The 18,336-nt window shown below is 38.7% G+C and overlaps 1 protein-coding gene across 1 annotated transcript in view; it reads left to right on the forward strand.

Annotated features, from left to right (window-relative positions):
* The first annotated feature begins 289 nt into the window (after window positions 1-289).
* The window catches only part of PLCXD2 (phosphatidylinositol specific phospholipase C X domain containing 2), a 95,797-nt gene continuing 77,750 nt past the window's right edge, over window positions 290-18,336 (forward strand). The window contains exon 1 of the mRNA XM_021007175.1: window positions 290-957. Coding sequence (XP_020862834.1) covers window positions 789-957 — 169 coding nt within the window. The 5' untranslated portion in view covers window positions 290-788. The remainder of the gene's footprint in view (window positions 958-18,336) is intronic.

Here is an 18,336-nt window from a genome sequence, read left to right on the forward strand (position 1 = left end):
AAATAATAAGTAAACAGCTTCTTCGTTTGGCGCGACCTCAACCCAACTGGTCCGAGAAAAGGGGAAAGAAAGGAGGAAGGAGGGAGGAGCCAAGCAACTGAAGTGACAGACAGCCCAAGAGCAAGCCAGCCAATCGCAGCTCCCTTTGGCATGGACCAATCGCTGCCTGACTTGCCATGCAAATCTGCCCTGCAGTGAAGCAGGCAGAAAATGGGGCTGGGCGTAGTAGGGGAGGGGCTGCTGGGGAGTTGGTTTGCTGTCTATGACACTCCTGGAAGCCTTTCAGGAAGCTGCAGCACGGGGTGGGGGGAAATTCTTCAAGGAGTAGCTGTGAGAATGATTTACGGGCAGGGAGAACAGATGTAGCAGCCGTCTAGTGGCACATTCACGAGTATACATCAGGCTGCATGTGGTGCCCGCACACCCGGGTATACAGATTATGCATATGTTGCCTGTGCACCTGCCCGGTGCGTGCCTCTGGGTGAAGGTGCTCCTTGGGCATTTATTTGCTCAGGCCTACCTTCCCCTGCTTGTGAGGGCGTGTAAGAAGTTTAACCAAGCTGGAGCTGAGAAGATTAAGTCCCTGGAGCATCTGGGCTAGAATAGAAAGGACAGGGGATTTCGGAGCCTGAGCGCTGGGAGCCACAGATTCCCACCCCACTAGTTCTAGCTAGAAGGCATTTTTTGAAGGCTGGGATGACAAAGAAGAGTGACCCTGAAATAACTACAAAGCTTGGGGCGATGCTCACTGAGTGAGTGACTGAGGGGTGAGAACAGATGGTTTGTTGATGACAGGAATGTTAGCATTTAGGAAAGCGAGGAAGAAACTCAGAATGGGGACCATATGCTCCCCCACCTCAGGAGGGACAAAGACCGTGGAAGTCTGCAATGCCGACTGGATGGGCTCGCTCCCCCGTCGCCTCAGCACATTACCCCTTTCCCATCTGGCTATCCCAGGTATTCTTCTGATTTCCTATTTATTCCTAGGATGTTTTTGTGCCTTTGCAATATTTGGGAGCTTGGCTATGTTTTTTTCTATCATGTAGAAAAAAAAACACAATTTAATTTCCTGAACTTAAGGGTTTTTTTTAAGCCCTAACTTAACAGTGAAATAGTTCTTTTGGAGAGAGATTTGTAATTACATTGCAGAGGGGATAAGTGAGGAGGAAAAAAAACCCCAACAAACTTGTTTTCTGTTGGTTTGACACTATAACTTTAAGATTCAGTTATCCTTATGGTGCAGTTGGAGGAGATAGTTGGGAGTGGGAGGGGGGCTGCTTATTTGTTTCTTTAAAAGAAAAAGGGTGGCTGGTGACCATCTCATTTGAAAATTCCCAAACCGTGTTAAGGCTGGTACTGAGAAATGTTTCCTGTTTAATTGGTTGTCAGACCTTGTTTCTTTGACAAGCAAACAATAAATAGCTCTGCATCAGAGAACAGATGCAGAGTCGAGAACTGATAGAGAGCACATCTGTTTCACTTGTTGGAAAAGACAGAAATAGAGAATGTAAGCACTCATCACAAACAGACACAAGCAGTCATCAGGTGTGATGAGATGGTGTTATTTCGGGCACAGTCTCTAAACCTGAAACTCTGGGCAATCTTGAACTGGGATCTTTGAGATTTTTGTTCTAGCCACTATTACTCTGCTGAGTATTGTATTTTTGCTTCAGTCTCATCAAGAATATTAATAAAAGGGGCCTTCCATTTTTTTTATCCTCCAGATCAGTGAGAATGTTTATTCTAAAGTGGGGCTATTTAGAATGGGATAAACTTCCACAAAGTAAGAGCTGGGCAAATTCCTATAATGCCCTTCCTCCAAACATTGTTTCATAGATTGGGGACAAGATCCTCACTATTCTTTTCTTTAATTTGAAAAAATACAAATGGCTACTGTAGGCTATCCAGGCCCCTCCTCCACACATACATATACACACACATGCACATACACACACACACACACACACACACACACACACACACACACCATAATGCAAATGTCCAACTGCTCTCAGAGTAGCCTGACCTTGCTGCCAACTAGGCAGAGGGTCCTTAGTCAACCCTGAATTTAAATATCTTCCTTTGCTGTTCAAGGGTGAGGAGTAAATATGCTTTCATTTTCTCACCTCCTTCGCTGGTCACAGGACTTAACTTAATACTGAGCCCACAACCTCTCCTGCTCTTGGATGAGAGGAGTAATGTTGTATTGACTGGTTTGGCAAAAAAAAAATTATATATGTGTGTGTGTATATATATATATATATATATATGTATATATATATATATATATACATATATATATAAAATATAAGTATATATATATACATATATATATATAAATATATATATACATATATATATATATATATAAAATATAAAATATATGTGCTTGTAATTAACAAGCTATTGGCTTTGGCTTCTTGGAAAATGCCTGGTGGTCATGCTTTAGAATTGTTTTAAAACGTTGGAGTGAAGAGAGGGGGGGAACTTGATTTAAGGAAAACCTTTTATCCTTGCTATAACACTTACTAGCTATGTGATCATGAGCTTTACCTATCTGAGCCTCAGATTCCTCATCTATATACTGGCCTAGTAATAGTGCCTATTTCACAGAATTCCAGGATAGAGCCCTGGACTCAGAATCAGGAAGACCTGAGTTCAAATCCTACCTCAAACATTTAATAGCTGTGTGATCTTGTGCAAGTCTCTTTCAGCCTCACTTTCCTTATCTGTAAAATGGGGATAATAATAACATCAGCCTCAGAGGATTGCTGTGAGGATCAAATGAAACGATATGCATGTAAAGCACTTTATTAACCTTAAAGGGGTGTATATAAATATTAGCTCTTATTATTATAATGTATTGACAGTGCTTTCTAGACCTTAAAGTGCTTTATGTGAATGTTGGTTATTATTACAATTGTTATTATATTTAATTACAATCTACAGAGTCAACACAAATTATCTCTGTCACATCCAGCATTAGTCATTACCCCAGAAAGCATTATTATAGTAGAGTTGCTACATGGTTTGGTATGGCTAGCATATGATTGCCATTTAGAAAGGAATCTTAGGCAGGGCTTACATTGCTCTGCCATTCAGGGTATGTAAACAGGTTGTTGTTTCTTCCTCTCTTATTATATTTTGGTCTGACCTGAGATCGGCACCGTAACTATTGGTATAGCCCTGCAGCTCAATAGCCAAAGCAGTCTGGCCAAGCTACACTGGAGGGCAATCAAGCCTTTGCTATGAATATTTCATTTCATTTTTGCCTTTTACTAGGAGAAGGGAGGGAGAATGACTTGCTGCCACCAGTAATTCTGGCTCATGTCCTTGGCATCATGGAAATTTACCCATCTTGTTTTGTGGAGACAAGGAAATCCTGTTAAGAAGTCAGGTGAGGGGTAGCCCCATATTGTTCATCACAGAATCTGTATGGTCATAAATTAAGTCACTTTCCTGCAAGATTACTTTCCTAAAGATGAACCAATAAAAGAGATTCAAGATGGTCAATCATCCCAGAGAAGCAAGGGGGCTCCTAGGAGAGCTTGTTATTTCCTTTTTATTCCTCTCAAGAATCCTGAAAATACAGTGCCCCCTAGAAAAGAGCTAGGCAGTAATGGCCTTGTTCTATTAATTCTTTCTGAAATTCCAGCCTAGTAGCTAATTATTGAAACAGAGTAAAGGAAACTTAAAAGAGTTAACACTATTCCCAGGGAGCTGGTGTGGAGGCAGTGAGAAAGATCTCTACATGAAACTTCCTCTCATAAATTATGCTTTCTGAGTGAGCTATTTTTTATGTGGGGGAAGGGAGAGAGGAAAGAAGGGAGGAGATGTGAGAGAGAAGGAGAAAAGGAGAGGGATGAATAGAAAGGAAGAGAGAGAGAGAGAGAGAGAGAGAGAGAGAGAGAGAGAGGAGTAATTTTTATCCTGGGGAAAATGTACTTCTGTTTAGAATTGGGACAAAGTTGGTCTGTAATTTTAAACTCAATGATTGGATCTCATGTTTTTTACATGCTAATCTGTCATTCAGAATTGGACTAGCATCTGCAGAGAAGGATCAGCTCTGTCAGGCTGAGGGAGGCAAGAGAGGATTCCAGGGTTTCAGACAGTAACTATTAGGTTGAGATTGGCTATATCTAGGTTGAGGCTTGGGTGCACCTGCTCTATCTGCCTAATACCATGATATGTGTGAACACATGTGCATATATCCTCTTAACATAGCTTTGTCATGTTATGTCATTTCTACAACTGTTGAGAACACCTGTTAATGACTAGTGTCACTGTAAGGCTTAGAAATGCTTAAGGAAAGCATCTTTGATATTACATAATAGCACAGAATCACAATATGATGCCTTAAGCCTCAAAGAATCAGAGGTAACAAAGATTAGATTAAAAAAAATTAAAACACAAAAATATTTTTAAAACTTCTAGGCATTATTTTAAATAACAGTAGAGAAAAATGTGACATCTTTTGTTGTCCCATGGGTTTATGAAAGGGCTCTTGTCATGTAATATATACACTGCTTTTCACCTACCCTTCAATAGTGAATTCTTTTTTTTTTTAAACACTGTGTTCTTTAGGGTTTTTTCCCCTCTCTGTTAATTTGCTAAACTGTGCTTTTCTCTTTCATGAGAAGATAAAATCGAAGGTGTAGTGAGCAGATCACTGGACCAAGTCAAATCCTTTAGTTTTTAATCCTAGCTCTGCCTCCAATTAACTACCATAAGTATGAATTTCACTTCACCCTTAGACTCAATTTCCTCATTTTGAGTCAATAATTTAATGCAAAAAAAAAATTAATTGCCTATATAGTTGCCTATATATTGCCTATGTAGTTCACTTTTTTCAGTCATGTCCAATGCTTCATAACCCCATTTATTAGGGTTTTCTTGGCAAAGATATTGAAATGGTCTGCCATTTCCTTCTCCAACAGTGTGCAAGGTACTGATGCCAAAACAAAGACAAAACAAAACAAAACAAAAAAACCAGTCCCTTCCCTCAAGAAACTTGCACTTTAACATTCTACTGGTGAGATATAATATATACACATAAGTCAATGCAAGATAATTTAAGGAGAGGAAGGATACCAGCAGCTACTAGGAATTGGAAAGACTTCTCATAGGAGGCGACATCTTAGCTGCATCTCTAAGGAAGCTAAGGATTCTAAAAGAAGGCAGTGAAGAGGGAGTACATGTCAGGAATGGGGAGTGAGCTTGTGCAAAGTAAGACAGAAGAACAAGTATTCTGCGCTCAAGGAACAGCAAGAGAGGCCAATTTGGCCAGACCACAGAGTGCACAAAGTGACAGTACGGCAAAGGCAATAAATCACTCGATCTGAAGTCAATATGAATTGAGTTTGAATCCCTTCTAAGATAGTAGAGCAAGTCACTTATACTCTCTGATCCTTAGTTTCCTCATCTGCAGATCTGAATGATGGTTAGCACCTACTTCCCAGGGTTTGTGGGAAGGGTCAAGTGAAAAAATACGGGGGCATCTAAGTGGCACAGTGGATAGAACACTGGCCCTGGATTCAGGAGGACCTGAGTTCAAAAATCTAGCCTAAGACACATAACACCTACTGGCTATGTGACCCTGGACAAGTCACTTAACCCCATTGCCTAGATGAAAGAAAAAATTGGTACCCAGGCTTTTCTCCTCTCTTTCTTCATTAAGGTCCAGCTCGTATGGAACGTCAGCCTCTGAAGGACATAACTGATTGAGATTACCCCTAACCTTCAGGAAACATGCTTTTCTGTCTTGGACTAACTAGGAGACCTTACTTCTGTTCAGAATCTAGAGGTCTAGGCGAGTTCTTACCCCAAGGAAAAGGAGCCCTGTTCTTGTACCATTCCATTAGAGTTTAGGGTGACCCATCTCCTGATGGAGAAAACCAACTAGAGTGGTCTGGGTATAGACAGATTCCCATGTCCAGATTGCTGGAGGCAGCTGAGTTCTTAACCCAAGGAAAAGGAGCCCTGTTCTTGTACAATTCCATTAGAGTTTAGGGTGACCCATCTCCTGATGGAGAAAACCAACCAGAGTGGTCTGGGTATAGACAGATTCCCATGTCCAGATTGCTGGAGGCGGCTGAGTCTCATGATCAAGACATGTTCTCCACAAGAGAGATATAGACTCCTAGCCCACTTCCTCATTAAGTGTCTACAGGTCAGGGTGGATTTTCAATTGTCAGGGGAATTCCATTTCAAGGAACATTTAAAACTTTCAGGCCCTCCATATCTTTTGTCTTTAGCTGCCAAGAGAAACCGTTGACCTTCAATTTATTTATTATTAGTTAGCCTAATAAATAAATAAATTATTAACCACCCAGAAACTCTGTCTCTTATCACAGCACATAGTAAACAGAAGAAATGCAAGAGATCTTATGGAAGTGAAATGCCGGTGGTGACATGGTGGTAAACACAACATAGCACAGTAGAAAGATCTGTTGATTTAGAATCAGAGAAACCAGGTTCAGATCCTAGTTCTAAGTATTTCTACCTATGTGACCTTGGACAAGTCACTGACTTCTCTGGTCCTAATTCTCATCTCTAAAATGATGGCCTCTGAAGTCTCTTCCTACTCCAAATCTATGATGCTATGATTGGATATGAGGTATGAAGGAGAGTGAAGAGTCAAGGATGATTCCCAGGTTGTGAACTTGGATTCATCTCAAAATGATCTAGATAAGCTTTAAGGTCCTTACCAGATCTAATATTTTTTTATACATATCTGCATTTGAAATTTTTTATGCCAGCATCACAAACATAGTAGGGGTAAGGATGGAAGGATGAATCAGACCAGAGGTGTGCTGAATATTTAACAACCAGCTTTCGACTTGGGGGGGTTACATATAATATAATTTAAAATTTAATCTACATTATTAGCATTTTCCCAATTTTTATTAAATCTAGACAATAAATAAAACAGTAAAGCAAATCCTGATTTATAGTTTTTTGCTGATTTGAAGGTGAAAATGCTCACACTGAAAATTTAACAATTGGCTCTCATGAGCCAGTATGAGCTGGCTCTAGCATGTCCTTGAATAAGACCATTCTCTGTCTGTGAGAAATTTCTTAATTTTCTCTTGAAAATAAGTTTTGTAAGAGCTTGGAAGTATGATGAAATGGGAAAAATACTGCATTTGTAATCTGAGGCTTTAATACTGACTTTGATACTTTGTGTCACTTGGGTGACCATGGTAAAGTCATTTAATATCTCTGTACCCGTTTTCTCACCTGTGAAATGAAAGGTATGGACTAAATGCTATATAATAATTATAATAATAGCTAGCATTTATATAGTGCCTGAAGGTTTTCAAAGAACTCTGTGACTATTGCCTCATTTGATCCTCATAATAATTCTTGGAGATAGGTGCTATTATTATTCCCATTTTACAGATGAGGAAACCAAGGCAGGCAGGAATTAGATGACTTGCCCAGGATAATAAGTGACTGGGGTAGCATTTGAATTCAGGTGTTCCTGCCTCCAAGTCTGAGGTTCTATCTATTGTACCACCTAGCAGCCAAATCTAAATCTTCCTCTCTGTTTTGCTAATTGTAACCAGAGACCAAACATAGAAATCATATTCCTATGTGAACTATGGTCTTTAAGGTCATCTACATGATTCACTTATTCTGTCTACAATCAATTTGCTTATATCATCTCTGTCTTGTATAAAGAGAATTATATTATTGCTGTTTAGTTGTTTCCTACTCTTCATGATTCCATTTGGGGGTTTTCTTGGCAAAGATACTGAAGCGATTTGTCATTTCTTTCTCCAGCTCATTTTACAGATGAGGAAACTGAGGCAAACAGGGTTATGTGACTTACCCAGACTTATACAGCTAGTAAGTGTCTGAGGCCAGGTTTCAACTCAGGAAGATGAGTCTTCTGACTCCAGGCCCAGCTCTCTATCCGCTGTGCCATCTAGTTACCCAAAGAACAGAATGCTCAGTAAATACACTGTTCCTTTCTTCTCTCTTCATTCACTACATACAACTGCAAGCTTTAGTCACACCAAAGTTGTCTGTGTTCCTTCCTTATTTAGTCAACACAGTATCTCCATCACTATGTTACACTTATCACACTAGCCATTGTACAGATGAGGACACTGAGTCACCAAGTATCACATCAAAATAAACTGGTGTTTACTAGACACGTATAAGAGACAGAAATAGACTTCTTAGGAGAAACCAGGACTGCTAGTGCCACTTTCTTTTTAACACTAATCCCTTTTCAAATTTGACTCCTTCCTTCACTCCTCAACTTTGAGCTTCTCATCTTCCCTGTCAGGCAGAGCTCTGTCTACCCAGCTCTCATTTCATCTTGCCCTTGCCTCATCCACTGGCCTTGCCAGTAATCTAACCCATCCCATTACAGAGTTTCCTTTTCCTATAATTTCCTTCCTTCCAGGCCCTTCCATGAAGCCTCTTCATTCCCACAGCATTTTCTTTTGTCTTTTCGCAGATCAGGCCATTCTGCCTTTCCTTATAAAACACTTGTTTGTACTTTATTCTCAAGGAGGACCAGGACATCAGGAAGGTTTGCCTTAACTTGCAAGTGAATTGGATTTAGGTAAGGGAAGGCTGTGCAAAGTCACCAGCTTCACTTTCTCCTCCAGAGCCATCTGGGTCCAGTGGCCAGATAGAGATCAGAAGGACTGGAGATGGCCCAGGATGCAGTGGGAGAGCTTGACTTTTTAAGTGAAGATCTGAAACACTTACTTATCACCTACAGAACTAAAATAAGAATGACGACAACAACAACAACAACAACCCAACAATCGCTTATATTGACATAGCCCTTTACCATTTCCAAAGCCTTTTCATATATATAATTTCATTTGATCCCTACAATCTCATGTTGCAGATTAAGAAATGGAGGCTCAGGGGCAGCTAGGTGGTGCAGTGGATAGAGCACCTGCCCTGGAGTCAAGAAGACCTGAGTTCAAATCTAGTCTCAGACACCTAACACTTACTAGCTGTGTGACCCTGGGCAAGTTACTTAACCCCATTGCCTAGCCTCCCCAAAAAGAAAGAAAGAAATGGAGGTTCAAAGATAATAACAAAGTTATTTATTCAAGTGCACAAAATAAGTTAGTGACAGCAATAAAATCAGAATCCAGCTTCTCTTGACACCTGTTCTGGTATTCTTCCCACAGTTACATCCTCTCTTTTCCCTCTGTACTCTCACCTTCACTTCCAACTTGTGTGGCACAAATACAAAGTAAAAATGGGGGAAGAAGCAGAGTAGAGGTATATGGGAATGGAGCTCGGACTGAATCCTACTTAGATATAGAGCTGGGAGGGAACTTAGAGGTTGTATAGTCAATGAGGCCCACAGTGATTTGCACAGGCTCACACAGCTAGTCAGTGAATGAAGCAGGATTCAAATCCAGGTCTCACAAATTCCAAGTCCAGACCTCCATACACAGCTGATTCTTAAAGGTTCAACAAGGGTGATTTCTGGGCCAACTGAGGTAGGAATTATTGGTTCTAGTTTAGTTCTATCTTGAACCACTGTGTAGGCTTTGTAATAAACAGACCACCACAATAATTCTATAAGTCGTCCTTTAGAACACTAATGCTATGTTTTTTAGAAATGGATTACTGAATAATATTAAAAACTGATAAAATGTCATGACTGTTATTGACTTGGTCATACACATTGGATTCCAAAAATGGGGTTTGACATAGAAATATCTAGAGAGAGCTCTAAAATCACAGGACGTGGCAGGGGTCTCAAAACTGCCAAAGTGGTTTTCCTAAAACACATGTCTGACCATGTCACTCCCGTATTCAATAAATTCCAGTGATTCCATATCACCTCCAGGATCAAATACAAAATCCTCTGTCATTCAAAGCCCTTCATAATCTATCCCCATATCTTTTCAGTCTTCTTACATTACATCTCCCCACACTCCCACATATACAGTGACTCTGGTTTCCTTGCTGTTCCACAAACAGGACATTCCATCTCTCAACTCCAGACATTTTCTACCCCCCCCATAATATTTTGGGTTTTTTTCCAACTACATGTAAAGATAGTTTTCAACATTCATTTTAATAAGATTTTGAGTTCCATTTTTTTTTCTCCCTTCCTTCCCCCCCTCCCCAAGACAGCAAGCAATCTGATATAGGCTATACATGTACAATCATATTAAACATATTTCCACATTGGTCATGTTGTGAAAGAAGAATCAGAACAAAAGGGGAAAACCACCAGAAAGGAAAAAACAACAAAAAAGTGAAAATAGTTTGCTTCAATCTGCAATTGAACTCCATAGTTCTTTCTCTGCATGTGGATAGCATTTTCAATCATGAGTCTTTTGGAATTGTCTTGGATCATTGTATTGCCGAGAAGAGCTAAATCTATCATGGTAATCATTGCACCATGTTGCTGTTTCTGTGTACAATGTTCTCCTGGTTCTGCTCACTTGACTCAGCATCAGTTCATGTAAGTCTTTTCAGGTTTATCTGAAATCCACCTGCTCATCCTTTCTTATAGAAATATAGTATTCCATTACATTCATATACCACAACTTGTCAACCATTCCCCAGTTGATGGGCATCCCCTCAATTTCCAATTCTTTTCCATCACAAAAAGAGATGCTATAAATATTTTTGTGCATGTAGGTCCTTCTCCCTTTTTTATGATCTCTTTGGAATACAGATCTAGTAGTGGTATTGCTGGATCAAAGAGTATGAACAGTTTTATTGCCTTTTGGGCACAGTTCCAAATTGCTCTTCAAAATGGTTGGATAAGTTCACAACTCCACCAACAATGCATCAATGTTCCAGTTTTCCCACTTCTCCAACATTTATCTTTTTCCTTTTCTGTCATATTAGCCAGTCTGATATGTGTGAGGTGGTATCCTGGAGTTGTTTTAATTTGCATTTCTCTAATCAATATTGATTAGAACATTTTTTTTCATATGACTATAAATAGCTTTAATTTCTTCATCTAAAAACTACCTCATGTCATTTGATCATTTATGAATTGGGGAATGACTCGTATTCTTATAAATTTGACTCAGTTCTCTATATATTTGAGAAATGAGGCCTTTTTCAGAAACACTGGTTATAAAAATGTTTTCCCTAGCTTTCTGCTTTCCTTCTAATCTTGGTTGCATTGGCTTTGTTTGTGTAAAAACTTTCTAATTTAATGTAATCAAAATTATTCATTTTGCATTTCATAACATTCTCTATCTCTTGTTTGCCCATAAATTTTTCCTTCTCCACAGATCTGACAGGTTAACTATTCCTTGCTCTCTTAAATTGCTTATGGTATCACCTTTTATGTCTAAATCATGGACTCATTTTGATCTTATCTTGGTATATAGTGTGAGGTGTCAGTCTATGCCTAGTTTCTGCCATGCTATTTTCCAGTTTTCCCAACAGTTTTTGTCAAATAGTAAGTTCTTATCCCAGAAGCTGGAGTCTTTGGGTTTATCAAATAGTAGATTCTATAGTCATTTACTACTGTGTCTTGTATACCTAACCTATTCCACTGATACACCCCTCTATTTCTCAGCCAGTACCAGATTGTTTTGATGATTGATTGCTGCTTTATAATATTAGTTTTAGATCTGGTACAGCTGGGCTACCTTCCGTTGCATTTTTTTCTCATTAATTCCCTTGATATTCTTGACCTTTTGTTCTTCTAGATGAATTTTGTTATTATTTTTTATGGCTCAATAAGTAATTTTTTTGGTAATTTGGTATGACACTGAATAAGTAAATTAATTTAGGTAGAATTGTCATTTTTATTATATTGGCTCAGCCTACCCATGAGCAATTGATATTTTTCCAATTGTTTAGATCTAACTTTATTTGTGTAAAAAGTGTCTTATAGTTGTGTTCATATAGTTCCTGGGTTTGTCTTGGCAGGTAGACTCCTATATATTTTATATCGTCCACAATTATTTTAAATGGAATTTCTCTTTCTTTCTCTTGTTGCTGGGCATTATTGGTAATATATAGAAATGCTGATGATTTATGTGGGCTTATTTTATATCCTGCAACTTTGCTAAAGTTGTCAATTATTTCAAGTAGCTTTTGACTGATTCTCTAGGATTCTCTAAGTATACCATCATATCATTTGCAAAGGGTGATAGTTGTGTTTCCTTATTGCCTTTCCAATTCCTTCAATTTCTTTTTCTTCTCCTATTGCTAAAGCTCACATTTCTAGTACAATATTGAATAATAGTGGTGATAATGGTCATCTTTGCACCCCTGATCTTATTGGGAGTGCTTCTAACTTATCCCCACTACAGATAATACTTAATGATGGTTTTAGCAGACATTTTCCCTATACTTCTCATCTCTACCTCCTGATTTCCTTGTATTCCTTCAAGTCCCAGCTAAAATCCTGCTTTCTACAGGAAATCTTTCACAGTCCTTCTGAATTCTAGTGCCTTTCCCTCCATTGACTATTTCCTATTTATCCTGGTTGTTTGCATGTGTCTCCCCATTACATTGTGAACTCCCCAAGGGCAGGGACCATTTTTCACCTTCCTTTGTATCTCCATCATTCAGCACAGTTCCTAGAGCACAGTAAGTGCCTAATAAATGCTTATACATTGATTGATTTGCCCTAGGTTGCACAGATAGTGTCAGAGGAAGGATGGTTCTCTGAGTCTAAATACAACTTTCTTTCTCTGGTACTATGCTACCTCCCTCAAGGTCAGTGGGGTGGATGGACAGTTTCTCAACACATTAGCTGAATTATCAAAGGAAAAGGAATGAGTAGAATTAGAAGCTCCAATGGTTCCAGAGAGAAATAAGCAGAGAAGCTGCAATGCTGGAGAAAGGAGATAAGAAATACATAACAATTTTTCCCTCTACCTCAGTGTGTGCTGTGAGGAGAGAATAGAGATAGATTAGAAGACTTGACATGAATCCAGGAAGGTTAGTTAGACTTTGTCTGAGCTTATACAATGTCTGACAGCCTTAGCACTGTCCCACAAGCAAAGAGTATATTTTAAATTTTATTTTATTTTTAATTTACAGAGTAAAACAAGCATTTCCATAACATAGTATAATAAAAAAAAATGATTGCACGTGAAACTGCAAATCTACTATGCACAGCTTGCTATTCTTTTCAAATATACAACAAAATTATCATGTAAATTTCTTTTTTTCCTTTTTTTTCCTTCCCCGACCTGAGCTCAATGATCTTAGAAAAACATGGAAAGATTTGCAAAGAGTATTTTTTAAAGTTTTTGGTTTTGTTTTTTGTTGTTGTTAGATGTTAACTCCATGTCTAAGCATGCAGACGAATGAGTCTGTGAACCTTCTGTTTCAGTGTACATACCCAGTAGTATTAGGACCTGATTTGGGCTTAAAAGTGCTGTTACTTATTCAAGCTGTCAAGTATAAAACACCGGGAAGGAAAAATAACATCAAGATTTTGACTAGCAGAGGAGGAGAGGCAGGGAGGAATAAGGGCAGAGTTGACAACTTATATAAGAAAGGAGGATCAAAAACACAGAATTTAAAATTGTAGTCCTAAATTCTTTGAAGTTGGCAATTAAACTTTATAAAACCATATCTTATAAAGTTTTAATTGACATTTCTATCTGGCCAGCATAGGGCAATAAATTTTAAACACAAAAATAATTGTGGGGGCAGCAAGGTGGCGCAGTGGATAGAGCACTGGCCCTGGATTCAGGAGGACCTAAGTTCAAATTCAGCCTCAGACACATAACACTTACTAGCTGTGTGACCCTGGGCAAGTCACTTAACTCCATTGCCTAGCCAAAAAAAAAAATAATAATACTAATAATAATTTTGAAAGGTCTCATGAATTTGGTAGCTGTGTCTGTACAGAAGAATGAGTTGGTCTATATGGAAAACTTTTCCCTGCACAGTAAAGCCAAAGTCATCACAATTATGATTTCAGTTGAAAGAATAACTTGGTAAAAATCATTACAGTCATCATTTTTAAAACTATGGATTTGGTGCAAGTTATAATGGAATGGGGAATAAAATAATTGCCAACTGTTGATGACTGCAAAAAAACATGCATCAAACCACTAATAATAAGAGGAATGCTAATGAAAACGATGGAAGTCTTACCTTACACCCAGCAAATTGACATAGATGATATAATACAGTAATGGTCCATGTTGGTGGGGCTGAGGGAAGGTGAATTTGTCCAACCATTACGGAAAATAATTTGGAATTATGTGAGAATGTTATGTCCACAAATGAATCTGGTGTAAAAATAAAAGACATCAGCACCTTATTTTTTTTAAAAAAATATTATATTGGAATAGAAACTAGGTTTTCAAATGATTCTAATTAAAGCTATTTCATAATTGTTTGGGAATTCAAATTTATATTTCCATATATTCACTTGTATATTGAATGGATTGCAGTTGACAGGAATTGGAGTCTCACCTTTTAAGAATAGTATACCTTAAATTTCATGTTTTTCTCTGTGGTGGGTTGCTGAATGCATCCACCATGGACTGCAGAACTGCAGAATACTGGCATTCCATATGAATGAGGTGCATAATAATTATGCCTTGCTTTGGGGTGCTTTAAGGTTTTTACAAAACATTTTATATATAATATTTTATTTGACCTTCACAATAGCCCAGTGAGGTGGGTGCTCCTATTGTTCTAATTCTACAGATAAGGAAACAGGCTGAGAGAGGGCTTGCCCAGGGTCATGTCGCTGGTGAGGGTCTGAGATGGAATTCAAATTTAGATCTTCCTCACTCCAGGTCCAAAGCTCTATGTCATCCAAGCCACCTATGTCATACTTTATCCAGACTGCAATACAACTTCAGAAGGGGCCTATTTATTCTGGCCCAGATCACATAGAAGAGTGCAACTACAGTTTTCAATCTTTCTCTTTGGGTTGTGAAACCTTGATTATTAAATTCCAACTTTTGATGCCTGCTACCTGTGTGACCACAGGAAGGCCATTTTGCCTGCCTGGGTCTTACTTTTCTGTAAATTGTTCATAATATTGCCTGTAGTGTTTATCTCTCAGGGTTCTTGTGGTGATAGAGATGATATACATAATAACTTTCATTTATAGAATACTTTTATGTAATGTTAAATTTTGGTTCCTCAAGAATAGAACTATTTCATTGTTTATAATTGTAACTCTTGGTGTCTAGCACAGTCCTTGACATATAGTAGGGGCTTAATAAATGCTTGTTTATATATAATGGGTATCATGTTGCTTGCCTTCTCAATGGGTGGGGGAGGGGCTGGAGGTGGTAAAGAATTTGGGTAGAAGAAATTTTTGAAAAGGCATGTTAAATTAACTTTAAAAATAAACAAATGCTTGGTAATTGGTTTGTAACCCGGTGAAGTAAGCAATTCAGGTATTATTGTCTCCATTTTACAAATGAGGAAACTGAATCTCTGAGGGGTCAATTTGCATAGTAGATACATGCAGTAGGATTTGAACTTAAGTCTCAACTCCAAGTCTATCTCCAAAAAATAAGTGTTTTATAAAATGTTTTACATACTGACACACTATTTCAAGAACAGCTTTTGTAGTTATTCTTATTTTTCTTTCTCTCATTTGAATGATTATGTCTGTAATTTGTATTGTGTTGAAAGTTACATGTTAAGATAAGGCTAGGGGTCTTCCAGCTGCCTGAGTAAATGTAATATTTGAGCAGCCGTTAAGTCAAGGCTGCCATGAGGTCCTAGTGTGACAGCTATAGCAACTTTCACTTACCACCCCCTGCTGCAAATTCTTCACCAAGGAGAACCATTCCTGCCACCTCCTGGCAAGTTGACTAGGGTTTTATATGGCCCAGTGTCCACCAATGAAGACCTTCAACAGTGTACTTTCACAAAATCAGAATTTCTTCTCTGATCTCTGTGCCTCTGTCCAGAAATGCGCCCCTCTTAGAATCCTTAGAATCCTTTACAAAGTTCCATTCTGGTGCTACAGCCTATGGGAAGCCTTCTCTGATCTCCCTTGTTAATATTGCTCTTTCCCCCATTAAATTAGCTTACATCTATTTATCTCTGTCCATATTATATCTACCACATTCCCATGCCCCCACCAGTAGACTATAATATAAGCTCCTTGAAGGTGGAGAATATTTTCCTTTCTAATTTTGAATCCCCACCCCCAAGTAGAGTACCTTGCATATAACAGATGCTTAATAAATGTTTATTGAATTGAATCCAATTTATTTTTCTCCATAGATACCATGGAAGATTGCCTCCAATCAGAGCACAATAGTCATATAGTCTGGGGCTATCCCAACATCTATTCAGAGGAAGCAGGCTTCATTCAAAGGCAGAAGAGGTCAATGAAATAACGCTTTTATTGCCTATTATTAGTTCCCATTTCCCTGGCATGAGGGATACCCTCCCTGCTGGGACAGTCTGTCACTTGAACAGTTGGCCTTCTTATGAGCATTCAGTCCAAGCATGTCTTAATGATGAGGAAACAGGTGTGAAAGAGGTGGATGGAGTGTATTTTTTTTTACTAGATTTTATCAGTGTAAGGAACTCCCAGGGAAAAATCTCCTCTACCACTAATGCAGAATAATAGTTTCTCTGCAACTTAGTCTCAAAGAGTTGCCTAAAACACTGAAAAGTGACTTGCCCAGTCATGTAGCCAGAATGCACTAGAGGCAATACTTGAATCCAGGTTTTCTTGCTTCTACAACCAATATTCTATCTGCTATATTGTTTGCTGTTGCTCAATCGTGTCCAACTCTGTGACCCCATTTGAGTTTTTCTTGGCAACAATGCTGGAGTGGTTTGCCATTTCTTTCTCCAGTTCATTTTACAGATGAGGAAATTGAGGCAAACAGGGGTAAGTGACTTGCCCAGAATCACACAACTATTAAGTGTCTGAGGCCAGATTTGAACTCTGGTCTTTCTGACTCCAAGCACAGAGCTCTATCCACTGTACCACCTAGCTGTCCATCCACTATGTTATAGTTTCTCTCAATTATTCAGCCAGTATCTTTGCCTGTTTCCTCAAACCAAAATGAGAGCTAGAAATTGGTGGCATCCCTTTAGAGATCCCTGCTTACTCCAGGAGTGATGCAGGAATAATGTCTCAGAAAATAGACCAAGAACCCCAAGATGAGAGAATGTTGTTAAATAGACAAAAAATGGAAAACCACTAACTCCTACTAAGTACCATCTACAGAGTCTGAGTAGGTCGGGCCTAGTAGCCCAGGTAATGGGGTCATCAGCTGGAGAAAAGTCACTGACCCCTGAAGTAGGCCAGGCCTGCCTCAGCCTGCTCTGGAAGTTCAGCTTTGATGCTGGAATGAAAGGAGACATTCATAGGAAATCTAACATTTAATAAAAGGGGTTTACTTAGCCTTAGAAGAGAAAAGATATTCAACAAGAATATAGCATTGCAGCTTCTCTCCTGTGTTGTCCATGCTGTGTTGTCCAGACTTACTCTTCTTACATAAGCTTTTGAACTTAGACCACCAGGAAATTATATCAATGGCCTGAGCCCTGGTCCCTTAAGCCAATTAAGTCTCAATGACAGATTCAACATCTTTCAAAGGAAAAACAAACAAACAAAAACTAGCCTAGCCTAAGACCTGAGTTGAAATCCTACCTCAGACACTAACTAGCTGTGTGACCCTAAGTAAATCATTTACTTCCGTTTGCCTCAATTTATTCATCTATAAAATAGGGTAATATGACGCAGGATTGTGGTGAGGAGGAAATGGGATATTTATAAAGCGTTTTCAAACCTTAAAGGACTATATAAATGCTAGCTATAGATATTGTTCCTACCACAGCCCTAAATGATGGGGAAGAAATTAATTATGCAAGATGTAGGGGATACTCCTATTTGAGTAAAGGAAAGGAATCCTTCTATATAAGTCTGAGTGGCAGGGTGATCATGGGGGTCATATGGGAGAAACACTTGAGATTTTCTGAAAATACCTAGAAGATTAGTCGGACATTTGAGTAGCAAATCTGTACTTCTTTACCCTGGTCCACTGATGAGGTAATGTTCTATCCTTTGGGCAATGAAAATATCTTTCAGGTAAAAGTCTCAATTAGGCACGACTTAGAAAGGCTCAAACTTAAGATTGAGAAAACTGAATTGTGAAAGCCACAAGAAAATACAACTAGAGATAAGGGAAGAATCCTCTGAACACTTGAGAATTAGGAAACTGAGGGTGTTATGCGGAATGAAGCCAAGTCACAGAATATTCAGGCTGCCTGGCCAACTGAGGCCCTCACAGTTACCTCTGCAAGGCTGCCCCTTAGGCCACAGATTGAACTGATCAAGATAGAGAATACAATAAGGACCTAATAACAATAATTACTCATATTTATAACAGCATTTTAAGTTTTATAGAAAGC

This window comes from Phascolarctos cinereus, unplaced genomic scaffold, assembly GCF_003287225.1.
Source record: "Phascolarctos cinereus isolate Bilbo 61053 unplaced genomic scaffold, phaCin_HiC Scaffold_726;HRSCAF=1367, whole genome shotgun sequence".
Taxonomy (NCBI): Eukaryota; Metazoa; Chordata; class Mammalia; order Diprotodontia; family Phascolarctidae; genus Phascolarctos; species Phascolarctos cinereus.